At 46.6% G+C, this 27,756-nt stretch overlaps 1 protein-coding gene across 4 annotated transcripts; it reads right to left on the minus strand.

Moving 5' to 3' along the window:
* Nucleotides 1-91: 91 nt before the first annotated feature.
* Nucleotides 92-27,269, minus strand: GRM6 (glutamate metabotropic receptor 6). 4 transcript variants are annotated; one of them, XM_037498207.2, is made up of 12 exons: nucleotides 26,459-27,269; nucleotides 24,131-24,201; nucleotides 22,650-23,158; nucleotides 19,799-20,015; nucleotides 19,324-19,459; nucleotides 17,809-17,963; nucleotides 16,185-16,325; nucleotides 15,876-16,076; nucleotides 8,184-8,329; nucleotides 7,472-8,095; nucleotides 2,612-2,923; nucleotides 92-1,630 (listed from the first exon to the last, which is right to left on the minus strand). In XM_037498207.2, the coding sequence occupies exons 2-12, from the start codon at nucleotides 24,150-24,152 to the stop codon at nucleotides 1,436-1,438; spliced, it is 2,658 nt and encodes an 885-aa protein (XP_037354104.1). In that variant the 5' UTR covers nucleotides 24,153-24,201; nucleotides 26,459-27,269; the 3' UTR covers nucleotides 92-1,435. The 4 variants fall into 4 exon arrangements, with proteins under 4 accessions (XP_037354104.1, XP_054547448.1, XP_037354106.1 ...); XM_054691473.1 differs by having other exon boundaries at nucleotides 24,131-24,221; XM_037498209.2 differs by lacking the exon at nucleotides 24,131-24,201.
* Between the last annotated feature and the right edge of the window lie 487 nt (nucleotides 27,270-27,756).

The raw sequence follows: 27,756 nt of genomic DNA on the forward strand, positions 1-27,756 counted from the left end.
TAGGAGTCTTGTCTTGCAAATTGACAACTATTTAAAAAAGCAGAAGAAAAGTCAAACGGGAAAAGCTATAGTTATTTAAAAATAAGTTAGTAAATAAAGTGAGACAATAAATGTAATGAATTTGGGGGAATATTTTAAAGAACAAAAGAATGAAATTAATAAAGCCATAATAAGTATAATAAACATGTACAAAAGAACTTACACTGGTGTTAAAATATGAGAATACATTAATATAAAAAAGGTCCAGTCTCTCAATACACTGGACACATGCATACATGAGTAAAAGCTTCTATCAAAATGTAATCTTACTCTGTTTTAGAAAACTCCCACTGAAACATTGTGATTGTAATGGAGAAAAGCCTTTAATCCAGAACCCCACTTTCATTGGACCATGTAATTCATACTGGAGAGAAATAATTTGAGGTAAATGAACATGAAAGCCCATAAGTATAGCCTAGATCTTATTCAATATGAAAAAATGTTATTCTTGGATAAAACCCTATTAGCTTATCCCAAAGTAAAACATATAATACACCAAAGAATCTGTTTAGAGAAGAGTCTCTATGTTTTATGGGATGTGGTTAGTTGATCTTCAAAATCTGTTCCACATACTAAATGCTAGAGAATTCTTGCTCACCTTTTGAAGGGGACCCCCAGTAAATATTGGGACAGAAGTTTGGATATCATTTTTTATTTCGCTTTATTTTCACACAACTAACACTATACAAGTAGATCTGACTTCCTCAAGGCGCAGGGTCATTTAAGAGAATACACAAGGGAGTGTGTTGTACTTAAGCTACTTTAGGTTTGACTTCCCCCAGACCTCAGGGGAAATAGATTCCAAGGAAAAGACCTTGGTATGAGTAACCTCTTGGGGGATAATTCCCAGTTTCTGCATTCAAACCTGTTCCTTTGCATCCTCTTTCAAAGGACTCTTGTCCAAGGTTCTGTGCCAGCACGATATTCACCCAAGTCCACGTTACTCAGTGCAGTACACACACCCACAGATCTCCTGAGGAAATTGTTCCTCTCTACCCTCAACCCTAGATGTCATTCTAGAATCTCAGCATTCTTGGTGCTATAAAATCCTGGATTACAGTGGTAGGTCAAGGGATAAGAAATCTCACTCAGACTAAGCCAAGCCCAAACAAGAAAGTGTAATTTTAGTCCTCTTCAGAGTATGATCCCCTTATTGGTTGTTTCCCAGCAGGAGTAGAAGTTCAGTCTGCAGGGAAGAACTGTGCAGCCAGCATATATAGAAAATCAGGGGAGTGGGGGGTAGGAAATGTGGCATGGGCTCCAGGTCTCTGCAGACAGGCCTTGTTTTGCTTGTCATGGCCTTTGTGGACTCCCTGCCTCTGGCTTTTCACTGGAGACCTGGGCTCTTCATGCTCCACCATGAAGGACAGGAAAGAGAGCAGCCATCCTCCACTTGTTACTTGGGGGCCTCCGTGTCCTCATCCTTAGGAGGGGTTGCCACTGTGAGGGTCTTAAGACTCTGCTTCCGCTTCTGTACATTCTGCTCCGGATGGAACAGGATGACGTAGGTTTTGGGTACATAGAGCATGCCGAGGGACACTGATGCACTCAGGCTCAAGGAAATAGTCAGTGTGGTCGTTTGGATATAGATCTGAGTTGTGGAGATAAGGATCAGGTAGACAGGACTCATCCCTGTCCTCTCCCCACCCGCATCCCCACGTAGACTGCAAGTGAGTCTATTTTACTCGGATTGATGGGAATGAGCACTTAGAAAAGGACAACAGCATAAACAAAGGCCTTTGTCAGGAAGAACTAGAGGTTACAGTAGGGCCCTGATGTATTGGGCTGTCAGAAAAGTCCTGAAGCTTTTTTGCTTGAAAAACAGAAAAAAATACATCATGACTTTTCCGACAACCCAAAAGGTAGGAAGGAGGGGAGCAGTGTGCAAGCCACGGGATGTCTGCCACATAATGTGGGTAGCTCCCCAGCCAGCCGGATCAAACCTGCACTGCAGAGGCTGCAGAGAGCTTCACAGCGCTGCGCTCAACTGCCACCAGGGAGGCCCCGAAAGGTAGGAAGGAGGGTGAGTGACATGGGACAACATTGAACAAGTGACTGAAAGAAGAGAGGGATTCTTCACAGAGTGTGGCAGTTGGGGAAATAGTCCTGGAAAGGGCTGAAGCATGTTAATGAATGAATGAACATGTTTTCAAAAGTACAAGCAAGTGAATGAACCAAGATTGAATAAAGGAGTGAATGGGCAAACAAATGGATGAAAGGGGTGAATAAACAAATGTCCTGCTATAGACATAAATAACTAACTGAATAATGATCAAGCAAATGGACTGATAGATTAAGGAATTGACATAAAATGCACGAAGAAATAATTGAATCAGTGGTTTGAAGCACTGATGAACAAATGAATACGTGAACAAAAGAACAGGGGACTGTCAATGCACAGCTGAGGAGAATTGGAAAGACAAATGAGAGAACAAGTATTTAAGTACATGAATGAATCAACCAAACAAGCAATTATCCAAATAAGCAGCCCAGCTCCTGGAACAATTGAGCCCTTTTGTGAACAGGCAGTAAGCACACTAGATAGTGAAGCCTATAGAGGACCCCGAATTACCTTTTCAGCTGACTGGGCAGTGCCAAAGAAGATAGGCACAAATGCCAGCCAGACGATGCAGGTGGTATACATGGTGAAACCAATGGGCTTGGCCTCATTGAAGGTCTCAGGCACACCTCGGGCCTTAATGGCATACACTGTGCATGTGACCATGAGCAGGAGGCTATAGCACAGGCAGCCAATAAGGGACAGATCAGACATGTCACACTTAAGCACCCCTCTGGCCTGCTCTGGGTCCACTGTCCGCTGTTCTTCATAGTCGATCACACTGTATGGGGGCTGGGCTCCCAGCCAGGCAGTCACACCCACCACCTGCAGGAGCCAACACAATATTAGGGTATATTGTAAAACCCTGAGAGTTAGCTTTTTATTTTGATAATGTAAGTGCATGACCTAAGCTTTGATGCCAAGGCATCCTCTTCAAAGAGGTCTGGCTCAGACACTGGCAGTCACACTACTAGGTAAGAGCCAGGCTGCCGCCCCCACTGAGTCTTCTTTATTTTACAGACTTGTGTTTCTTCCTTTTTCTTCATGGTTTTTTTTTTTTTCTCCCTGCCATGCTTTAAATTTCCCACTCTGAGGTGTTATATTCACAAAAAAAGTATGATCCTGTAAAATCCTAGACCCTCGCCCTCAGATCTAGGTCTGTGCTCTTTCTCTCTCCCCCTTCAACCTCACTGTGGCCCAGGTGTGCTGGATCTTGTAATTTCCAGGTCTCTGGTGGTGGTTTTTTTCCCCAAAGTTTCCTGAGGGCTATTGCTGATGGGCATGTTGCCATCATAATGAAAACCCCACGGGTCAGTCCAGTTGTAATATTGGCTTAAAAGGTGAAAGATCCATGGGCAATTCACCACACTCCAGGTGAGTGCCCCAAGCATTTCTATCCAAAAACATTATTATTAATAGGCTGAGATCAGCACAAAGCACACAAGGAAACACCCAGCCCAATCCTCCAATCCAACTCAGATCTCCTCCAGACATCTCTAACAGGTTAAGGATCCTAAGGCTCTTGACCTCCTATGTGGGATAAGCAGGCCCAAGATTCACATTATAGAGAGGCAGGAAGTCCAGGAGAGGAGCATCTGGGCAAAGGGCTGTGGCAGGGAGCAAGTGGAGACTTGTGCGGACAACAGCATGGCTGGTTGGTTAAGAGGCCCTGGATATCCCCTTCATGTATGCCAATCGTTGCTGACAGCACTTACTGAGTTTTGCAAGGCACAATGACTGCAGGAAGAGATTCTGGCATTGTAATCCTAAATACCTCCACTCCATCTATACACTGGGAACCCTCATCACTCATGGTCTGTTGTGTGAATTGTAGGGTATGTGATGCTCAGGCTTTTATGCCATTGGCCTCTGTGGCTATCACTTGTGGCCTTGAATGCAGGAGGCACTTGGGGGCGTGCCTCATGGTGGACATCTGAAGTATGGAGTGCACATGCGTGAGTGTGAACACCTGAGCCTGGAGGCTGAGGCTACAAGGGCAGCATCACACAGAGGGCAGTGTGGTGAGCACAGCAGAAAGAGATGGAGAGACCACGAGAGAACATCAGAGCGAGCTTGTGAGCCTCTCGTGGACTCGGAGACCTGGGACGCTGATCGCGAAGGACAAACCAGACCCGGGACTGCTATGAGCAAGAAGCAGTGATTTTCTATTTTTCTCAGCATGGTTATATAGGAATTAATGACAAAGACAAAGAATTAACACTTTTTTCACAAGTTAGAGAAAGCCAAAACAACCTTGCCTCACACGCCATGTACGTGAACTCATACACACCACGTATGTGAGGCCTTGAGCTATGAGGCCTGGAGCTTACCGGACATGTCTGCCCTAGTGGGCCACTGTTGCTAGGTAACGACCGAGGAGACTTCCAAGCACAAAGCAAGTTCCGGGCGTCCCTCCTGGGCGGTTTTCCGCCCTGATGTGTACAAGTTTTCTCAAGTGTTTCGGTCAGCCCTTTCTCTTGCCATCCTCATGCAACAGAGCTGAGAGAGAGTAAAGATTCACTTCCTTCCAGCACCCCCGACCCCCCTGCCTGCCCTGCACCTGGTTGCCTCACTACAAATGGTGTAGAAAGATCATTACAAGCCTGAAAAACCCAATGAGGACTCCAGGACTCTCCTTTACCCATCTCCCGAATCATTGGAGAAACTGCCCTGTGCATTGCTGGCGCTATACAATACACTGCCAGCTTTGGGGAGGAGCTGGTGCATGTTCCACCAATCCAGGGCGAGACCCATCAAAGATGTTCTCTCTCACGCTCCTCCAAAAGCACAGTATTATCTCCACTCTGCAGATGTGAAAATACTTGATCCCATCCAGCAACACAGCAAATCTACTTTCTGAGGAGCTGGAGGTTATCAGAGGTTAACATGGAAGTGAAAAGAAGAAGGGAAGAATTCCCTCACAGAAACAGGACCTTGACCATCCTTGACCAAATAAGACTGACATTGAGGCAAGGAAAGCTAAAGAGCAAACATTAAGACATCCACATAAAGGCAGGGCCCCCACAAGGCCTGCCCCCTCTATTTGTACAGATCACTCACTGCCCATGAGTACCTAATTCAGGGTGAAGGGGACCAAGTGGGTCTGAAATCTACTCAACACTCTACTGCCATGATGTGCACCTGGAGCAGAGTTGCATGATCCTGGAGGAAGGGATACTTTATATATGTGCGTACTCAGGAGCACCTGACTGTCATTCTTCCAAAGCCAGCAGCTCCATGGTAAGGGACTACTAAAATACAGTCCCACCCACTGTCCCAGAAGGCAACCTGGAGGCTGCCCCTAGCACAAAGCTCTAATTGGGGAAAATAAGGTCTCCTGTGAAAAACTAAAACCCAAGGTCTGTGATACATGGGAATAACCACCAAAATGTACACCGCTGATTTTGCAACACATGTACAGTTGACCTTTGACAATGACGAGGGCTATGTGTATTCAAAATTCCAAGTATAATTTTGACTTACCAAAAACTGTAGTCATTTCTTGGTATCCTTTGGGGATTAGTTTTAGTTCTCCCTGGAATATCAAAATCCTCAGAAGTCAAGTCCCTCAAAATTGGCCCTCCATATTCATAAGTTCTGAATATGAGGATTCAACCGACATGCACAGTTGGCTGAATGTGGAATCCCAGGATATGGAAGGCCAACTCTAATTACTGAAAAAAATCCTTGTTTAAGTGGATCTGAGCGGTTCAAACCCGTATTATTCAAGGGTCAACTGTGCTTGATAAATAATTAGCATCCTGTACTTGTAATGAACGTCTACAAAGTAACATAAAATGAGAAAAGGATAGGAATGGGCACATCACAGTAAGAGGAAATTCCAAAGGTTGGCTGCACTTGGAATTAAGTAGAGCAGACTAAAATAACAGTGAGATATCATTTCATATCTATTACATTGGTAAATCAAGTAAAGTTAAAGATGTGCTTCTTTGTAAAGGTCTGTGATGTATGGAAAGGAGGGTGAAACGTGGAGAGTCCATAGGTAAACCTGGGAGGGGCATCCAAGCATCTCTATACTAGGGGGAAGGGGCATCACAGGGGCTTCAGACAGGGAAGCAGTGAGGTTCATTCTCAGGATGCACTGAGCACTTAGATTCTGGGCCTGCCAGAGGAAGTTGAGGCCCTGCTAGCTGCAGAAAGCTGGCAGTGCCTTCCAATCATGGAGAATTGCATGGTTCAAGGCTCATGGGTGGGACTCACATGGCATATGCAAAGTTGGGTAGGGAGAGGGTCTGCCCTGGAGTAGAGCACATTTGGGGTCAAAAGGGGCTGAGTAAGGGCTCTCCACCAGATTTTGAGAACTGGGCTGATTCTGCAATATCATACAATGTCATGAGTACACACACACACACACACACACACACACACCACACACCACACACCCCTGTCCCTTAGTCTCTGAGTCCCTGCTCCTTTTGCAGAGAAAACATTCAGGGTGTTCCAGATCACAGGAATTGTTTTCAAAGTTGTGATGTTACTGTCTTTAAGAAAACTCAAAGGAACTCTGCTTCTGCTGCATATACATCGTGAAGTCCTGACCATCTGAAGAAATGGATGCTCCACTCCATAGTGACATGGCCCATCCCTGGACCCATGCCTCTAATCCAGGTTAACCAGTGAATTGGGCAGTGGTTAATCCTTTATGGTGTTGAAAACAATGTTCAGGGAAGACTAAACAATTCCATCCTGTGCCAAAATTCCATATTGTTGAACATTGAATATTTTTAGAAACCTATTTGTTGACTGGAGAGAACTGGTGTCCAGCTAGACAGAGCCTTTTCCAAGAACTGCACAAAGTCACCATAGTCACCAAGGTCAACTTAACTAAAATCCAATAAACTCTGAAGAATATAATCTATAATAAATCCTATTTCTTGATCCACAATTTCTACAATCCTATTCTTTTTTTTCCCCCTTTAAAAGCCCTTTAAACATAGATCCCAACAGAGCACATTTTGTGCTGGTATCAGAGATTGTGCTACTCAATGTGAAAAACTAAGTCCCTCCTTCCCCAAACAAACACAGTTATTTTACTTTAGCTTCATCATGTTTTTCTCAGTTGGCAACAAAATAGATTCTTTGCTGGAGGAATATCCATCAGATATCTCTTTGCTCCATTTTTACATGGGAGTCAAATGGTGGAAGAGCATGCGCAGTTTATGAAAATAAGTTTGTTTTACAGAATAATAGCTGAATGTTCATGCTCCCTCCTTCAAGAATGGAACAAGGCAAAATGGCTGGTCTTAAATGAGTTCTTGGTATGGGAGTCAAAGTAGAAGAGTGACACTCTGATTTTTAAAGTAGAAGACAACCCCCTTCCCAGCCCTGATCACCCTGGGAGTGAGGACCCACCTGCACAGAGGTGAGGCTGAAGGTGATGACTAGCTGTGAAGTGGGGCTGATGAAGGGCGGAGGCATGACTGAGCGTTTCCCTTGCTCAAAGATGCGGTAGATGCGGTTGGTCTTGGTGAGCAAGGCAGAGTAGCTGAGGGTGGTGCCCAGACCCAGGAAGAGTCTCCGAGCAGCGCAGACAGTAGCTCCAGGCTCAGCCACCATGAGGAAGGTGATAGCATAGATGAGGAAGATACCAGTGAGCAGGACATAACTGAGCTCACGGCCAGAGGCCCGGACAATTGGTGTATTGTTGTGCCACACAAAGGTGGTCACCACTGTGGTGGTAGCCATGATGCCAAGCACAGCCAAGAGGAGGGGTGGGGCTGCCCAGGGTGAGGACCAGGTCAGGCAGAACACTGGTGTTGGGCGGCAGCCTGTGTGGTTGTGTGTGGGCCTCATGTGCCCAGGGCAGGCCTCACATGTGAACTCGTCCACCTGGAAACGATACCCATCACAAGCCTCACAGTGCCAACAGCATGACACACCCTTCACCATCTTTTTCCGATGACCAGGTTCACAGGGGAGACTGCACAGAGATGGAGGCACCTGTTGGGGGTCTCCCAACCAATGTAGAGCTTCCACCTAGGACACAGGGAACATGGATCAGTGACCTCCATCTACAAGCTTTGGCCAGATTTCCTGCACCCAGAGTTTAGACTGTGCCACTCACATCCAACCTGAGTGTCTCTGCCCACTGGCCAACTGTCTGGTAACCGCCATTGTCAGCACTGCTGTTGGTCGCCTGGTACTGGAAGATGTCATAACGCCCAGGTGCATCCCCATTCTCATTGAACATCACAGGGGTTCCTGCACTGCCTGGAAGAAGAGTCTGTCATGCTCAGCCACATCTCCATTCCTGCGGAGGCAGGCTCCTGGAGAGGCCGAAGGCCCAGCCGGGATAAAGGAAATGCTTAACTATATACAAAGATACTCAACAAGGTGAGATCCCAGACCCATCTCAGAGAGAGAGCCAGAATGCCCAGAGACCTCATGACTTCTGCAAGAGAACCCACTGCCACCACCTTCCCACCCAAACCCAGACCATCAGAAGTCTTGTGACTTGCTATGAGAACCAACCAGTGCCCACCTGGACCAGACCCAGACAGTGCCTACTCAGATGAGCAGAAGCCTTGAAACCTATTATGGAACCCTGCCAATGACTGCTTGCACTTACAAGGGTCCCATGACTTCCCACAAGATCCCTGCCAGCACCTGCACAGACTGGTGAGGCCTAGAATATGAATCAGAGTGTAATCCACAGTAGCCTGAAGCCACACAACCACCCGTGAGACCCCACCAGCAGCTTGTTCAGATAGATGCCCACCAGCCCTGCAGCATGGAAACTCACCTGGACAAGACACAACTGGGTAGGCACAGCCAGAGGACCCCACCCACTGGCACAAGCCACAGGATGACCCACATTGTACTTCAGTAAACACCCAGAATAGAGGGAGAGGCAGATCCATGCCCAACAGAAGTTCCATTTATAGCAGAGCAAACCCAAAGGCAAACAATGGGGAGAAAGAAAAATGCAAATGGTTAAGCAAGCCCTTGGGGGAACAATACATCACAGAAAGAAAATTAATCTCCAGAACCAAACAATACTGACACAGAAGAATTATTCTTTCTGTCAGATGAAGAATTCAAAAGCCATAATTAAGAAAGTTAAAGAATGTGAAAACCCAAACAAAACTGGAAAAAAACAAACCAGATCAGAGATATAAGATATATATGAGCAGATGCAGAAAAGGAAAAGAATGTTATGAGAAACATAACCAACAAACAGAAGATTTAGATTGAAACTTTCAATAATAAAATAAAGGAACTGCAAGATATAAAAAGATCAAAGGCAGAGGTAAAATATTCTGGCAAAAGCCATGGATACAGAATAAAAGATAAAGAAGAAAGAATGAGTAATCTCAAAGACACAGACACAAAATTAAGTAAGAAAGGAAAAGAGAGATACAAAGGGGAAAAATGAAGAAACATTTTGAGAATTAGCTGAAACCATGAGGAAAAGACGATATAATAGTCATGGGATCCCAGGAGGAGAATAGTGAGAGAGCAGGAGCTGACATGCTATTCAAAGAAACAACTGAAGAGGATATGAAAGTAGACATATAGGAAGCCAAAATGGACACTAAACACTATTGTAATGAAAGGAAATCTACAGCAAAACACACAGTAAAGCTTCCAAGAATCCAAGACAAAGAAAAAATAGTGAAGCTGAGGAGGGAGAAGAAACAGATAACCTATAAAGAAAAACTGATTAGGCTACCATCAGACTTCTCTGAAGAAACATTTACATGTAAGAAAAAACTGTAGTGACATATTGAAAAAACTCCAAGACAAAAAATGCCAGCCAACACTTTATCCTTCAAAGCTCTCCTTCTCACAGGACCTTCTCACACAAACAAAATCTTCATAAATTCACTACAACTAAACCCTCACTCCGAGTAATACTACAAAAAGCCTTTGGATCTAAACCAACATAAGAATGAAGATGAAGAACTGAACAAGGAATTGACGAGAACCACAAAATGATGAACAAATGGCAGTAACAGATGTATATGTCAATAATCACCCTAAATGTTAATGGTCTAAACTCACCAATAAAAACACACAGAATAATAACCTTCTGCTGCCTCCAGGAAACACACCTCAGTTCCAGAGACAAACGGATTGAAAGTAGAGAATTGTAGGAAAACAATTCTACAAACAAATGGCTCTCCCAAAAAGCCAGAGACAGCCATAATTTCATCAGATAAAACAGATTTCCAGCTAAAAAAAGGTAACAAGAGACATGAATGGACACAATATAATGATCAAGAGGACAATATACCAGGAAGACATAACACTCATCAATGTATACTCACCAAATGAGGGAGCACCAAAATACATTAGAAAATTACTAACACCTCTGACAACAGATAAATACATATGTGATAGGAGACTTCAACACCCCACTCTCACCAATGGACAGATCAACAAGACAGAAAATAAACAAGGACACAATAGTCCTAAACAAAGATAGTCCTAACAGACATGTATAGGACACTACATTCCCCCAAAATTGAATCCACATTTTTCTCAAATGTACACTGATCATTCTCCAGGACTGAACCTATACAGGGTCACAGGGCAAACATCAACAAGTACATGAAGTTCTAAATCGCACCAAGTATCTGCTATAACCATAAAAGTATCAAACTAGATATCAACTACAAAAAGAAAGCAAGGAGATCACCCATTACATGGATTCTGAATACTCTACTGAAATACCACTGAAATACTGAACACTCTACTGAGGATATCAAAGAAGAAATTAAAAAATACTTTGAGATAAATGATAATGAAAACACAACCTATCAGAATGTACAGGACACAGCAAAAGCAGTACTAAGAGGAAAGTTGTGGGTCTGTTAGGCTTAAAGGGCTGCATAAGCTGTCATTCCAGCTATGCAGCTAGGCCTTTTCAGTACAAAGTCCATTTGAACCAGTCAATAATTACCTAAACTTAAAGAATAGAGACTGCTGATCCTGCAAAGGTTCCTCTTCAGTTAAATAAGAGCAGGATGTGTAATTCCCTGGACAATGAGTATATGTGAAGAGGCATGGCCAGGAACGCCTGGGGAGCCATCAAATGATATGTAACTTTGCATTCCAGAGACTGATTAGCGAAACTCCTTGCTAATAAGATCAGAACCACGAGTGGGGGTCAGAAGCTTATTTTGATCTTCAAACCATAAAACTAATCCAGATGCTCAGAAGCATCTCACCAAAAAGCCTAGATAACCGAAGCATACATTCGCTTCTTTCTAACTTTTTTCTCTTTGTTCTTCTGCTCTGAGTAATTGACTCTGTAAAATCATTCAACAATAAAAAGGCAGGTTTCGCCTTCTTGGCAGCATCCTGCCATAACAGCTTGCTTCACATCTCCCATGTCTTTGACAGTGGTGTTGCCTGACACAACAGAAAGTATATAGAAATAGACTCACATCAAGAAACTAGAAAGAACCCAAAGAAATAACTTAATCTCCCATCTCAAAGAACCAGAAAATTAACAACAAAACCCCCCCACACCAGTCAAATAAAGCAAATGACAAAAATTAAAGCAGAAATAAGTGAAATAGGAATGAAAAAGACAATTCAAAAGACCAATAAAACCAAAAATTGGTTCTTTGAAAAATAAGCAAAATACATAAACCATCAGCCAGGCTCACAAAGGAAAAGAGGGAGAAAACTTAAATAAATAGGATATAGGACCAAAAATGAAAGAGGATAAATTAGAACAGACACAGCAGAAATCCAGAGGGTAATTAGAAATTACTATGGATATTTATATACACATAAGTCAATGATCAAGATGAAATGGACAAATTCTTAGAATTATTCAACTACACAAGTCTGAACAAAAAAAAAAAAATAGAAAACTTGAACAAACCAATTACAAGCAAAGGAAATGAAAGAGTAATCAAACCTTCCCAAAAAACAAAAGCCCAGCACCAGATGATTTCACAAATAAGTTATACCAAACATTCAAAGATGAATAATACCTAGCCAACAAAAACTCTTTAAAAAAATTGAGAATGAAGGAGTACTACCAAATGCATATCACAAGGCCAACATCACACTACTACCAAAACCCGGTGAAGACAACTCAAGAAAAAACAAACTACAGGCCAATCTCCCTAATGAACACGAATGCTAAAATCCTTAATAAAATCTTAGAAAAACAAGTCCAACAATACATTAAAGGATTATACACCACGAGCAAGTGGGATTTATTCCAGGGACACAAGAATTGTTCAACATCCAAAAATCAAATAATATAATTCACCACAGAAAGAATAAGAAAAAAAAAACTTCATATGATCATATCAACAGATGCTGAGAAAGCATTTGATAAAGTTCAACATTCATTTCTGATGAGGGCCCTTGAAAACTTTGGGACAAAAGGAACATATCTTAGCATAATAAAATTCATATATGACAAACCCACAGCTAACAATATTCTCAATGGTCAAAAACTAAAAGCCTTCCCTTTAAGATCTGGAATGAGACAAGTATATCCACTCTCACCACTGCTTTTCATTTTTATACTAGAAGTCCTATCTAGAGCAATTACACAAGAGAAGAATTAAAAGGAATTCAAACAGTGGGAAAAAGAGAAATAAGCTATCATTATTTGCAGATGATATTATAATATTGAGAAGGAATCCTAAAAAATCCATGGAAAAACTAATTAAAACAATGGAACAACTCAGTAAAATAGAGATTACAAAATTAATACACAAATCAGTGGTGTTCTTACATGTAAACTTACCAGTCTGAAGAGAAAGAAATGCAAGTGGCCAATAGGCGCATGAAAAAATTTTCAATAACATTATCAGGGGAATGCTAATCAAAACTACAATAATATAAACCACCTCCCGCTTGTGAGACTGGCCCATATTAAACAAACAAAAAACAGAAACCACCAATGCTGGTGAGGATGTTGAGGAAAAGGAACCAACCCTCTTACATTGCTGGTGGGATGTAAATTGGTCCAACCACCCTGGAACCGCTGTGTGGAAGTTCCTCAAAACACTAAAAATGGGTTGACCAAATGACTCAGTGATTCCACTCCAAGGAATCTATCCAAAGGACACAAAAACACTAATCCTACAGGTAACCTGCTCTCCTCTATTTATCACAACCTTATTTATAATAGCCTAGATATGGAAACAATCTAAATGTCCAAAACAGGTGAATGGATCAAGAAGATGTAATATATGTATATATACACCACAAAGGAGTACTACTCAGTGATCAAAAAAGATAAATTCACACCACTTGTGGCAATACAGGCGGAGCAGGAGGGGATTGTGCTAAGTGAAATAAGAAGAAAAAAATCATAAATATCTCATGGTTTCATTTATATGCAGAATACAGAGAAACCAAAGGGTCAGGGAAAAAAAATCAAAACTTGCGAGCTGACCACAGATCCGAGTCATACAGCAGGAGAGGAAAAGGGAGAGGGGCCAAAACAGGTGTGGAAAGTGCACAAGGGACTGTGGTGATGGATCATGTGTGCTGTGGTGGTAGGAGAACTATAGGGAATACACCTGAGGGAAGATATTAAATATGTCCAAAAATTAACAATGATGTAAGAAAATAAACATTAAAAAGGAGATAGTATCATTATCATCAGGGAAAGGCAAATCAAAGCTACAATGTGAGACCACGAGACTACTCACATTATTATGATGGCTACTTTCAGGAAAACAGACAATAACAAGCATTGGCAATGGTGTAGAGAAGTTGGAATCCTTGTGCTTTGCTAATGGGAATGTGAAATGGTGCCATCACTGCACAGAAAACAGCATTTTGAGTCTTCAAAAATTTAAACATAGAATAACTTCATGATTCAGCAATTTCACTTCTAGGTATATGTCCCAAAGAACTGAAAGCAGTGTTTCACAGAAATAATTGTGCACCATATTCATAGCAGCATTATTTAAATGCTCATTGTGGGTTGAATGGATAAACAAAATGTAGTCTATCCATGCTATGGACTACTCTTCAGCCTTGAGAATAAGGACACTCTGACAAAGGCTATATGAATGAAAACATAATGTGCTTGAGGAGTTTATGTGAATGAAATTGCCTATTCATAAAAGGGCAAATATAGTATGATTCCACTTAGTGAGGTATACCTAAGGTAACCAAATTCATGGAAACACAAAGTAGAATGGTGGTCGCTATGGTCTGGAGGAAGGGAGGATAGGGAATTAACTCTTACAACAGTAAGAGTTTCAGTTCTGCAGGATGAAAATGATACCAGAACACCTCAGCAGATGGAGCTGCTGTTGCTGCAGGAGCTGCAGCAGCTGCAGCAGCAGCAGTCCACTCTGGCTGTGGCTCCTTAGAGCCCAGCAACCTCCATTTTATATGTGGTGCCGGGATTATAGAATGGACTAATCAGGTGTGAGCTATGAGCTGATTGGTGCAAATGGGCCAATCAATCACAGGAATGAAAAATGATCCAATCAGACTTGTAGGTGGGGCACCCTCAGAGGGAGCAGTGCATCCACAGTGTGGACAACTGCGTTGGCACTGTGCCCCATACCCAGAGTTCATATGCCCCCAAGCTCTGTGCAACAGAGGGGAGAATTATGAGGGTTCCAGGGAGAAGGGGGTCACAAAGTTATTCCCCTAGAACTGCATTTTGCAAGTTAGGGTAGGAGGGGTGTTAAAAATTGGTCTCCAGAACTGAGCTCTCAGGTTCTCATTTCGTTACTGGAACCCAGCTGCCTCAGCAGTGGGAGCTGGCTGGGGCAGTGGTATTCTCTCACCCTGCTGCTCCACCACAAGTCAGTTGTGGCAGCTGCTCCTCAGAACCCTTTTATGTAACAGTGTACTTCCTGGATCATGGAATGGACCAATCAAGTGCTATGGCTATGGTCCAATCAGCCACAGGATCGAAAACTGGTCCAATCAGACTTGTGGCGGGACACCCTGAAAAATAATATAAGGCAGGATTCAAGGGAGCAGAAGAGAAGATGCCAGCCCATGAAGGAGAAAGCTGCCACCACCACCAACCCCTGAAGAAAGAAGACGGTTCCAGCCTCCAAAGGAAGAAGTAAGAAGGGGGAAGATTCCGTTCCTGGGCTCCAAAGGAAAAGGAAAAGAAGCATCCAGCAGCCGACCTCCAAGGAGGGAAGAGAAGCTGAAGATCTTTGCAGAGTCTGGGCCTGGGGCCTGTCTCTGATGTTGCCTGAAAGGAGCCCCAAAGGCCCTGGGCCTGGCATCTAAGAGCTGTCTGTGGTTGGTATAGCACAAAGAGCTGTTAACACTGGGTGTCTCTGACACCGCCTCTGAGGGACCAGCAGTGGCCATCACTACTGGCCAGTGCTATACAGCACTCCTGGTGACCAATGGCGACCATCATTGATGCTGTCTAGGTGAGGCAGCCGCCACTTGCTGATACAGTGAACGCTTTGTTTCCCGTTTGTAAAATAAACCCCATGGCGGTTGTTCCTGGAGTCTAAGGTCTCTTGCAATTGTGCGCGGGTGAGAACCCACAGACAGTGACCTGTCCTCTTAACAGCCACTGTCCTTTGTTAAGCTATAGCCCTTGGTTTTGGTTTTTGGCCTTTTGGGGCTTTTTGGTGGCCCTCTGGTCTCAGAGCCCGGGCAGGTGGGTGGCCATTCCATCCTTTCATCCAGCCTCCTGCCTTGTTGCCCTTTTACTTCTGGCCGCCCCTGTTTCAACTACACCACTCTGTCTCCCTTCCAACCTGAGTCGTCTAGGAAATACAAAGAAATCCATCCCAGCAGACTTCCCCTCTCTTCCACAGGGGTTCTGACACCCACTCACCGTTGAAGCGGACGGCTCGAATATACCGCAGCAGCATCCGCCCATCGGTGGGCTCCATGGCAGGACACAGGCCTGAGTGCCCGGGGCAGAGTGCCTGGTGCATGCTGTGGAGGGCGTGGGCGATGGCATACACAGCGTCTATCACAAATTGTACCTTTCCCTCCTGCTCATACGTAGAGTCCTGGCCGATACGTTCCTCACCTGTCCTAGGGATGTCCAAATTAAGTGCCCCTGGCCCTCCAGTGCCGAACCTGGCCTGGTGGTTCCACCCTCTCTCTCACCACCCCCCCACCCCTGGGCAGCTCTCACCTGTGCATTTGCGGGTGGAAGCATCTGACTGGGTACCTGAGCTGGTCAATTTGCAGTTAAAATTCTCTTCCCAGAACTCGGCAAACCAGATGTTCCGGCGATTGTTCTCCAGGGAGCGGGTCATAAAGTATCGGTCAAATCCTGACATGGGGGCAGAGAAAGGAGGGTGTGGTCACCTGAGCCAGTCATGGTTCTCTTGTGGCCATTTACTGCTTGCCCCTATGGCCAACTTCTGACTGGGAGTTCAGAGTCATCGGGGTTTCAGGGTAGAATCTGCATCTGGATGCCAACTCAGCGCCTTACCACCTGCAGGCTTTTATGTTGCTCCTTCTTACCTGGTTAGGACGCTGCTATGAAGATGTAATGAGTGAAGCGTCAGCTGTCACTCTGCGGCTATGACACCACAACAAAGACACGGCAACCACAGCGGACAGCGGAACAGAAGGTGGCACATAGCTCCCAGCTTTCAGCAGGTCATTGACCACTGCCCCAAACATGAAGTCAACTATTTTGAAATCTCTTGTCATGTGATGAAAAACCATACTGCTAAAAGCACTCTCAGTCTAGTTTGTCACCTGCCACTAGATACATTTTAACAGGAAGTGTACAAAGGTGGGTGTGAGCCCCCAAATGACCAAGAGCCCCTGGGAATCATAAATAGTCCTAAAGAACCTCATTTAGGCATCTTCGATGAAACTTTAGGGAAACAAGCAATCCTGTCTCCAGGGAACTTCTCTGCCGGCTTAGTTCAGGTCCCCAAGGAGTGGGGGAGGGGCTGGAGAGCTGGCCTCATCACTCTGTAGCCAGACCCCCTTCATTTTGTAGCTTAAAATCTCTTAGAATAAAGTTAAACTAAGCAAAATCAAATATTATAATACTCTTTGTTTCTTCTTCTGCATTTCCTGAAACCTTGAGAACTATTTGTTACTTCCCCAACTTCAGGATTCTCTAGGCCCCCTTAAACATTACACTAGCGTGGGGCAAGGGCAGCGTGGACATTAGGGACTGTTTGCCCAGCAGGACACACCCAGCTGGAGGAGCTGAGCACCAGAACTTCTGACCCTCCACAGCCCGGCACCTCCTCACTTCCCTTTTTGTCCTGCACCTCCTTGCAGTCCCTCCCCCTGCATATCAACAGGGCAGCCCCCATTTTGGGAAGCCAGCTTCTTTTGGGTTACTATCCCAAGTAGACTCCCTTTGGCGACAGCCTCACATAATAAACTTCTTAGTGCTAACATATTCATGGCTCAGAATTTGGCTTTGTGGACAGCAAGTGAAACACTTAGTTTGGTCACTTAAAATTTTAATCAACAGGACAGTATGTCACAGGTCCCTGATTTCTCTCCCACTACCTCATCCTCAAGTTAGAATGCCTTTGGCAGAACCATAAAGACATTGAATTAGACAAAACGACTAACGATCTTCACTTTGTACAGCAGAGTGTGCCAGTTCCTCATTTGCCAGCTCATTCAAGCGCAGCTTAGAGGGATGTGTTCACAGAATCTCAGAATCCTAGAACGTGGGGGTTTTAGGAGGAACCTGGGTCACTGTTCAGATTTACAATGCACATCCTGAGTGGGAGTGGGACCACAGCAGGAAGGAGGCAGTGACCCCCTAAACTCACCATCGATGGAGGCCCTTTTTGGTAGGATAGTGATGGCCCCTATGGCCACATCCTCCAGGTTCAGGATGGGGGAAGTCTTGGCTCCCCAGCTGTCTGAGCCGACCCACAGGAAGTGGCCAGTCAGGTTGGCCTGGCGTGCAGCCTCCAGGACCCTCCTGGTAAGAACAGCACTGGAGGTGAGCGAGGGCCAAGTCACTTCCCATTCTTCTCCCTCTGTTTTTCCCATTCCACATCACTCATCCAGATCCTCAGTCACTGGAGAAGATGGGGTGTCAGTGTGGAAATAAAGAGGTAAAATGGAGGTGGCCATGCAAAGGGAATCTAAAGTGGAACAGGAAAGACCACAAAGGAAGTATGATTTCCACACGTCTCCTACCAGATAAGGACTAATGGACATTGGCTGCACACAAAAATTCTGAAAATATGGCACACAACTGCAGGTGTCCTGACAGTTGAAAGAGACGGAACAGTTGCTCAGAGACTACTTCTTGCTTGAGTCACCTCAGTTGTAACTGCTCAAACTGCTGTGTAAAACTGCCTTCTGCACCTTTAAATACTGTAGCCCCAGTGTCATTGGGGAGCACAATTCAGGATTTTTTGTTGTTGTTTTTTTTAATTCATTTTTATTAATTCATACAAGAACTGGGGTACAGGCCAGAGGTGGGGGGTGGTGGTGAGAGGATTCACCAGAGACAGAGCGGGGAGCAGAACAGGCAGACTGAAATACACTGCTGAGGGGAGCAGCGGGTGAGACAGGAGAGGTCTGCTGCGCCATGTGGGTCAGCAACCTGGCCGGGATAAAAGTCAGGCCGCAGTGGCTGGCAATATCTTGATAGCATTGAGACTATAACTCCTGCACCACCAGGGGGACTCAGCACAGTTCAGTTTTATACTGGCCCTGCCTTTCCCTGGATTGCAAGTCTCAAAACCCCCAACTAAATTCCTCTTTTTCTTCACAGTTGTGCCTCAGTTTGTGACAGGGATGTTTAGGATACTAGCCCTAGGTTGCTTAGGTGGTGGTAAGAGATCCATCCTGGCTCTGAGCCCAGGCTGCCCTCTTATTCTGTGCTATGAAGTCCACTTCGCTCAGGTTGGAAGGGCCTTGATTCTCTTATAGATTCCTCAACAGGCTCTAAGCCACATGAAGCTCACGGCCTGGGTCTGTGGCCTCCTGCTTCTACCACTATACTTCTCTGACAGCTCATCTTCTGTCAGATGCCCATCAGTCTCTCTCACTTCACCCCTGCCACTACTGTGAATTAAAAAAAATAAAAAAGCCATGTATTCTTGTGTGCTTTCCAGGCTATGTTTAGAGCAGCTCCACCCAGACTAGCCCCGGATCATTAAGAGGCATCAGACAGAGAGATGGCAGCAGGAAAAATGGGGAAATAAGCAGGGAGAAAGAAGGAAAGGATGAAGGGAGGTGCATGGCAGGGAAGCGTGTAAGAAGGGGAGACAGAACCTTTAACAACAGCTTCTGAAGAACACAGCAAGGGAGCACACCACTAGTCCCACCTGATATCATCCTCACTGGCAAAGATGATGATGCCCCGGGCGTTGGGTGTCTCCATGAGTCTTTTGATCACCTTGTTGAATTCTCCAGGCTTTGGTTCCCTGGGAATCTTGATGGACTGGGCAATACAGACCCCCCCTAGGTGTCAAGGATGCCAAAGTCAGCTCAATCACACACAGGGGCCCCCACCCACATGACTCTGTAGGATGATCAGAACTCGGGTCCTGTATGAGGGGACTGGTGGGCTGAGGTCCAGCCTGGGCTCCAGTTCCAAATAGGCACCTTCTTTAGGCCAGACACAAGACACGTGTCTGTGAAGCCGTGAGGCAGAAGCTGAACCTTCCAAAGGAATTGGACACATCCAGACCCTGGGCCATGGAGCCAGTGCCCTATTTCAGGGCTTCTGCCCCATCTGACTATTCTTGGCTCACCCCCTCTAGGCTCCTAGATGACTCTGATCCCTCCATCCCAGCTCACCAGCCTCCCGGGAGATCTGCACAAAGGCCTCAACCCCGCTTTCACCATAGTTGCCCTCGGAGGCCAGCGTGGACACGTAGTTCCATCCCAATGCCCGCACGATATCCACCATGGCCTGGGCCTGGTAGGAGTCAGGTGGCACCACCCGGGAGAAGAAGTCATAGCGTGTGGAGTCGCTGAGTTCAGGGGCTGTGGAGGCGTAGCTGATCTGGGGGATCTGGAGGGTGGAAGGACACATGGGCTGTGGAAAGGGGTTCAGTAACCTGCTGGGGGGAGGTCCATGGGGCCCCAGGATGCAGGTAGGAACATGGAAGTCTATGGCAGGGAGTTGGGACCAATGGGAACAGCCACATGGAGAGGCTAGAAGGTGTGGGGAAGAGCTGCATTTTGTGACTGGGTGTGATGGAATACAGGAGGAATGAGGTTTAGGATACAGGGCAGGGTCACCACACACAGATATGCAGACTCTGTCCTGAGCAAAGTGGGGGGGAGTACTGGGGGCTCAAGTCCAATATGCAGTCAACCCATCTGCCACACAAAGGCTAGGGAAAAGGATGTCCTATCTGCCCTCCCCCTTCTTCACCTTCTCCTACTGCGCACAAAGGGGCAGTCTGTGGGATGGGGAGGGAGTGGCAGCAGGCAGGGGAGCTCGGGTGACTTAATTCAAAGTTGTGTCTGGCCTAACGGAGGAGCCTGTCTGGAACTGGGGTTTATGTGTGTGATGACAGTGATTGAGAGCAGGGATTATGGGCTGGCTGAGCTGACCTAGGAGAAAGTACTTGTGAAAGGAGAGTGGGATTGGGGGCAGAGGCTGACAAAGCCAGGAAGGAAAATGACAAAGGGGTGAGTCTCTCACAGTCCAGAAAGACACACTCCTAAGAAAAAATACAACAGACATTCATTTCAAATCATAAACAAATGTCAAATCATCATGTTGTACACTTGAAACTAAAATGATATCGTATCCAATTACACTTCAATAAAAAAAAAAATGTAAAAAGAAACATACTCACCAGCAACAGAGGGAAAGGAACAAGTGGGAGCTTTGAAGGTCAGAGGAGAGGAAGGTTCTGGGAGAAAACTGGGAATGGTTTAGGGGAGATAGAGCTGTTTGAAGGAAGCCAAAGAAAGTATAGAATGTGGAGGGAAAGAGACAGAGGGGGAGGGAGAGAAGACCTGGGAGGAGGCAAGCAAAGGCGGTGAAGAGAAAGAAGAAAAGAGACTGTGAAAGCAAGACAATCAGACATAGAAAAACAAGCAGGTAGAGGGTAAATCAGAAAAAAGGAAGAAAGGGACATTGGCTGTAGTGCAATTAAAGGGACACACCATGGTTCCTCTGGGCACTCAAGATATTTCACTTCACTTTTCAGAGCAACCTTCCCATGTAGGCTGAATCTCCTTCAGGAAGTTAATTTTAAAGGCTTAAGATTACAGAGATGCTAAATGAACTCAAAACCCTCATCTTTCCTTCTAGACCACCAATTGTACCATGGGCCCCAGGCAGCCAAATCTGGCCCATGGTTGCCTTTTGTGCAGCCTGCCTTGATTTTTTTTTTTTTAAACGATCCAGTGCCTAAAATCTGTTGAGATCTCGGTACTTGACCTAGAGGGGTAAACACGGGGACAAACAGAAAACAGAGCTCCAGGCAGGGCAGGAACAGAGCCCACAGTAATAGGCAGATGCGGGCAGGTGAGACAGAGACACTCCTCCCCATGCCAACAGGATGTGTCTGCGGGTTCTGCACCAACAATACCATCCAGCAGAATCTGGAGTGGAGGGAATGAAATGGGGTGCCTACCCACATGAAGAAGGGAGGGGCTCAGAGAAAACATCTACCCAGTGCGCATGGGGTAGAAATACAGGTCACTCTGGCAGAATCAGGGAAATTGTGAAGAAACAGAAGTCTCCTTGTTTGTTAAGTGGAAGCAAAGTCTTCCTGTCTTCACAGAAAAATGCTTCCAAGGACTGAGACGCTAAATGAAGCCCCAGGAAAACTGTATCATGAAGCCCCGGGAAAATGGCCCAATGTCAAAGACCCGCTAATCTCTGATTCCATGGAAACCCAAAATCACTGGCCTGCAGACTGCAAGGAAGCTGCTAGCCCTCACAGAAGACTGGTCTCTAAAGATGAGGGCATCCCAGGGCCTAGCCAGGCACCTCCCCCAACGCAAGCTCTAGAGAAAAACACTAGAAAGGAGACCCATTGCTACCTCTTTCAGAGGGCCCTTAAAAGACCTTTAAAGGCATATCTGAAATTAAGTTAAATTGATTAAAAAGAAGAAATAGGGATGGGATATTGTGGACCCACATCCTCTCCCCCCAGAGTAGCAGGAGCAAGTCCCAGTTGACTGCTGCCTGCCACAAGAAGCGCCCTAGCCCCAAGGTAAGCTTGAAGACTCAAGTTTACCAGAATCCTCCATAGGGAAGGATATCAACGCACAGTCCTGCCGGCTATGCCCAAAACAAGGCCACTTGAGCTAGGCGCCAGCAGGAACTAAAATTCAGCCTGTTCTGCTCTAGCCGATGTAGTCCCCAGGTGCAAACTGTCTTCAGCCTGGTGGTGGGGTGCATCCCCCTGGAGGAGAGGCCCTCTTGTCAGACCAGTAGGTACACTTAATTTACACAGAGAGCTGTGTCTGCCGGCAGCAATCGTGGGAGGGCTCCCCGACAAACATGGGAAGCTAGAGCAATGAGATCCAGGTGTGCGTCTGGCTGTTTCTTTGAAGCAGCTTTTTGTCTGTGATCTAGAGTGATTTCTGCAAGAAAGATAAAAGGGGAAAGCCCTCAGGAAGCCAAAGGGTGAGGACAGGAGAGAGACATAGGACGCTGACCCGGCCCGGTGGCCCTCACCGCAAACAGGCGCAGCACGTTGGCGACCATGACGGACACGGAACTAGCAGAGGCGCCCACAACAGCTACCACGCGCTCTGGGGGCGCGGCTCGGCGCGGAGGCACCCCGCCCGCGCAGCGCCCCGCCGCCTCATCGCCGTCGCCGCGGCCGCCCATCAGCGCCTGCACGAAGCTCAGTGCCTGCTCCAGCGCGTACGTGTCCCGCGAACAGGTGTCCAGCAGCCGCGCGCCCAGGCGCACGCCGGGCAGCAGGTCTGGGTCGGCGTTCACGCGGTCCAGCGCGTACAGCATGGCCTCCAGCCGGTGTACGCCCTGCTCCTTCTTCAGCGGCCCGCACGCCCGGCCCGCCGCGCCCCGCGCGTGCACTGGGAACAGGCCGCCCAGCGTGAGGCCGCCGGCCAGGCGCACGGAGCCCGCCGCTCCCGCGACGCGCGCCTGCTCCAGCATCCACAGCAGCGCCAAGAGCCGCGGTCCCCCGAAGCCACGGACCCTGGCCATTGACTCGCGGACTGCAGAGGAGAAGCGGGGTGGGAAGAACAGAACCAGAGAAGGCTTGAGGGCCTGCTGAGGGCAAATCCGAGTTCTGGGGAGAGGGGGAGCGCGCAGCCTATGAGGTTGAGCGATTTGGAAACTAAATGGGACAGCGACTCAGCTGCCTTCCCAGACCTGCACTCTCTGAACCTTATTGCACGGATCCTTATTGTGTCTCCACAGCTCCAATCCTGCCCTTCCACTACCCTGGCCGCTCTTCCCCGGGGTCCATCTCCAGCGCCTACACGGGCACCCCCTGTGCCACACTCACCTGCGCCAGCGGCTGTTGGTCCAGGAAAGGACCTTGGCAGATGTGGAAGGTCCAGAACGAGAGAGGATTTAAGGATAGTAGGGCAAGGACGAGAGTCCGCCTTGAGGGCAGAGACAACTCTTAAGCAGGGACGTGTGCAGAACGGGCTGTGCACTCCCTCGCCTTTTCCTCCCTCCCCACTCTGTGCCTCACTCTCTTTTTTCCAGCCCTTCAGTCCCTGTCTGACCCTGACTTTCTCGGTTTCTGGCTCTGGCTCTGGCTCTGGCTGTACTCTGGCACTTGCTTGCTCTCTCCCCTCTCCCCTTCCCCTCTCCCCTCCCCCTCCCCTCTCCCCTTTTGCCCTCTCCCCTCCCCCTTCCCCCTCCCCTCCCCTTCTCCCCTCTCCCTCACCCTCCCCCTCTCCTCCCCTCTCCCCCCTCCCCTCCCCTCTCCTCTCTCTCCTTGGATGCCTCCCTCTCTCCCTCTCTTCCTAACACACAACAAACCTGCAAAGCAGAGACTTTATCATCAGCTGTTATTGCAGGTGGGGAAATAGAGACCTCAAGGAGTTAAGTGACTCTCTCAGGGTAACACGGTTGGTACAGGATTTGCACCCAAGTCCGTGTGAACCCACCAACCCACACTGCCTTTGATGGAAGGAAGAGACCCAGCCACTTGGTGTTATAGCTTCCACCCTTACCTTTTGCATCTGATGATTTCATGTGAAGGAGCTGTTCTGGTCATTTAAAAAAGCTTCCTGGACTCCAGGGTCTGAAGCAGCGACACTGTATCTGAGTTGCCCCAGCTCATTGTTGGGGGAGCAGGAGAGGGGGAGTGACCCATAGATACTTCTGCCACCACCCCCCTCTGGGGCCAGGATTTGGCTCTCTGATGCTAATACAGTAAAGGACGTCCTGGAACCAGGTGGTAAATGCCTGAGCCCCAGGGATTAGCAGGCTTGTCCTACCAGCCCTAAACTGGCTTGTGTTCCATTAGACAAAGTAGATTACGGTGGCCTCACAGATTTGGGCAAAGCCGGCAGAGAGAGTGAGCAAAAACCGTGTCACCCTTCTCTCTTCCTCCACCATATCCAAAGATCCCAATAGTCTCTATTCCTAGAGGCATCCAGGTACCAATCTGTGGTACAGACCAAGAGCCCAGACGCCTGGGTATAACTTGACCTCCACCCATTTTACAAGCTGGGAAGGTTGCAACAATAGCTGCTGCTAGACCCCAACCCTCACATTGCAAATGTTTATATAAATGGGGTATTTGTGGCCAATGGGCACTGCTGCTGGGCTCACACAGGCCCCTGTACACCTTGCCGCTCAGCATGGGGCAACAGGGCCACAAATGACAACTTAAAGTGGTGTCCCAACTCACAGGATCAGAGCATCCCACTGACTGCTGAGTGCAGGATGCAGGTAGAAGTGGGTGGGCTGCTAGCCTGGGTAAAACTGAATTTAAGTGTGAAGGAGAGAAAAGCATCCTTCTTTGGGGCACCCAAGGGGAAAGAACAGCCTCGAGAATGTGAGGACCAGGACACTAACAGCATGGTCTCAGCTCAAGCTATTTTATTTTATTTTTTTAATAAATTATTTATTTATTTACTTATTATTTATATAAGCATTGGGTATAGTCAGAAGCGTGGGAGGGTGAGAGAAGTCACCAGAGCCAGAGCGGGGAGCAGAACAGGCGGAAGGACCAAAGTACACTGCTGAGGGGAGCAGCGGGCGGCAGGAGAGGTCTGCACGCCATGTGGGACCCTCCTCTGGTGGCCAGGGAGCAGCCGGGGATCGAACCGGCACTGCAGAGGCTGCGGGCAGCTTCGCAACCCAGCGTTGAACCGCTGCACCACCGGGGAGGCCCTCAAGCTATTTTAACTGAGATGATGAAATTAAAAGCCCAGGGCTGCTGCCTTCAGTATATTCCCAACAATTCTAATCCTGATCTGAAAGTTAAATATATATATATATACACACACACACACACACACACACACATACATACATACATACATATATATATACATATATATATACACATACATATTATATATATTTAGACTGGTCCCATCAACAACCAGATGATTTTTTAAATAAAAATCATTGAAAACTATCTGATCCTGGGTTCTTTTAATGGTTAACTTCAAAGCTTGGGATCCCTGGATTTGGTTCTTACACATATTTCACCTTTTTCTGTTTACAAAAAAGAATTGGGAGGCTGTTTTATGAGTGAAACAGTGCATCTAGCACAGGGATGTTCACAGCATGGCTTCTGGACCTGAGGACACCCACACCTCCTTCCACCCCGACTGTCCTGCATGGACAAATCTGAGGCATGAGACTTAAGCCTCCCATCCGCTACTATACCCTGCCACATCTTCCCCTCCCAGCACCCTCACCTAACTCCCACCCCATGGAGGGGAGCCTCTGCCGATCCCAAGGTGACCATGCATCCCTGGAAGACATCGGGGTGTACCTGTTGGTTTGGGATCTCACCGAGCTGCAGCATCGCCTCCCTCAAGGTTTCCTACTGACCAGAAGTCCTTATGCACTAGTCACCATTGTCCTATGCACTAGTCACTTGAAGTATGAAGTCCCCAATGACTATGTTCCCTCAGAGCTTAATTGCCACATGACTGGACTGCACACGCTGTCTTTTTCAGCCATCCCCACTGAACGCATCGCATCACCTGGGGCAACCAGGGAAACAGCCCAGCCGGGAGAGAAGCCTGGGTCTGGAACTGTGCAGATAAATAAGGCAGAGTCTGGGTGAAAACAGGCTCACATCCACAGCGCTGTATCCAGAGAAAAATCACATCTCCTGCCTGACCCTAGCAGGAAGAATGCCTGGTAGTATACCAAACCACAGGTCACAGGGCCACTGATAGCACCCACCACCATGTCCATTCTCAGAGTTGCTCATATTACTCAACCCCCTTAAGATGCCGGGTTCTATTTAACATACCCAAAACTTTACTGCCTGACAAGCAATGGAGAAGGCAAACTCATGTTCAAAAAAATACCTGAAGGAGCTTCAGGGAGAGGGTCCCTTTTATTTGGGGGACTGGTGTGCCGCAGACCAGCACAGCGATGGACGATGAGGCCGTCTCAGGGTTGAGAGATTGCGCAGGGTGGTCAGGGATTCGATGAATAAATGACACACAGACACACTTCAAGAGAGTGAAAATCTGAGTGCGTCTTTATTAAGCTAGTGGTCAGTATATATATGTTTTTCTAAAAGCATAGGAACAGTGAACATCAGAGTTCAGTTTGCTCATAGACTTAGCTTAATTGACAGGGCAGTGATTTATGTCCGAAGTTACATCTGGACCTAGCCTCATTCCTAATTGGACAGGCTATAAATTCCTTCTACTGTTTTATATAATTATTTTCTAGTTGCACTAACTATCATTTTTACTCATAATTAATTGTCATGGGTGAATTTATTTTATAATGCAGTTAATATCAAAGGTACTAAAGTTAAGCACATAATAGAAAGATTATTAAACTAACAATTCTATTATAACACAGTGTTTAGTAATGTTTCATTTGCATTAGCCTAATTATTAAATTATGTATGTTTTTTAATTAGCAATCAATGACCAGAAAAAGGAAAGATTTTAGAAAGACAGTTGTAGCAGAATAAAGTTTGTGGGCCTTGAGAAAGCGAGATAAGGTTCCAGGTGGTCAGCATTTCTTTTAATCATCTTTGTGGCCGCTTTTGATGGTCATTATTTCTTGGCAGGCATTCAGTTTCTCTGCATCTTAGGGAGTTTGCTGTTCTCCCCCTGCGCGCATGGTTCCTTGCCCACGCGGGACGTCAGGGACCATGGCAACAGCCATTAGCCCTGAGGGTCACTGCAGGGGGGGTGCAGCACTGGTGAGTCATGAATCAGGCAGACTCTGAATGGGTTATATGCTGCACACAGGTCTCCTCATGTGCCAGGTGCTCCAGCACAATTTCCACGCCCCATGGCACTCAGCTGCCATTTGGGGAATAACCGGTTGGATCCAGTGCTGTGGCTACTGCTTTCCTATTTCACGCTCCTGAGAAAAGATTCCGCTCAATACAAATAATCTACCTCATAGTTACACTTGAACTCAATGCCTTAGCACAGAAGTTTTACAAACTCCTTAGGATGAATTTTAAAAGGTCTTCCCAGTGACATCCTGATGACTCCCTGACCCAGTGGCTCAGTGTTTTGGTCCACGCCAGCTAACTTAGCAAGATACCACAGGCTGGAGGGCCAGAAAACAGACATTTACTTCTCACTATCTAGAGACTAAAGGTCCGAGATCAGGGTGCTAGCATGGTGGGAAA

The sequence above is a fragment of the Talpa occidentalis genome, unplaced genomic scaffold (genome assembly GCF_014898055.3).
Source record: "Talpa occidentalis isolate TD23 unplaced genomic scaffold, MPIMG_talOcc4v2.1 talOcc4.9, whole genome shotgun sequence".
Classification (NCBI taxonomy): Eukaryota; Metazoa; Chordata; class Mammalia; order Eulipotyphla; family Talpidae; genus Talpa; species Talpa occidentalis.

Bases quoted from the DNA above. Each gene is read 5' to 3' on its own strand.
- GRM6 (XM_037498207.2), bottom strand. From the start codon at position 24,152: ATGAAATCATCAGATGCAAAAG. The intron at 16,326-17,808 runs GTGAGTTTAGGG...CCCCCATGTCAG, and splicing joins AAAAAGGGCCTCCATCGATG to GATTTGACCGATACTTTATG. The intron at 16,077-16,184 runs GTGAGAGCTGCC...TCCCTAGGACAG, and splicing joins TTCCACCCGCAAATGCACAG to GTGAGGAACGTATCGGCCAG.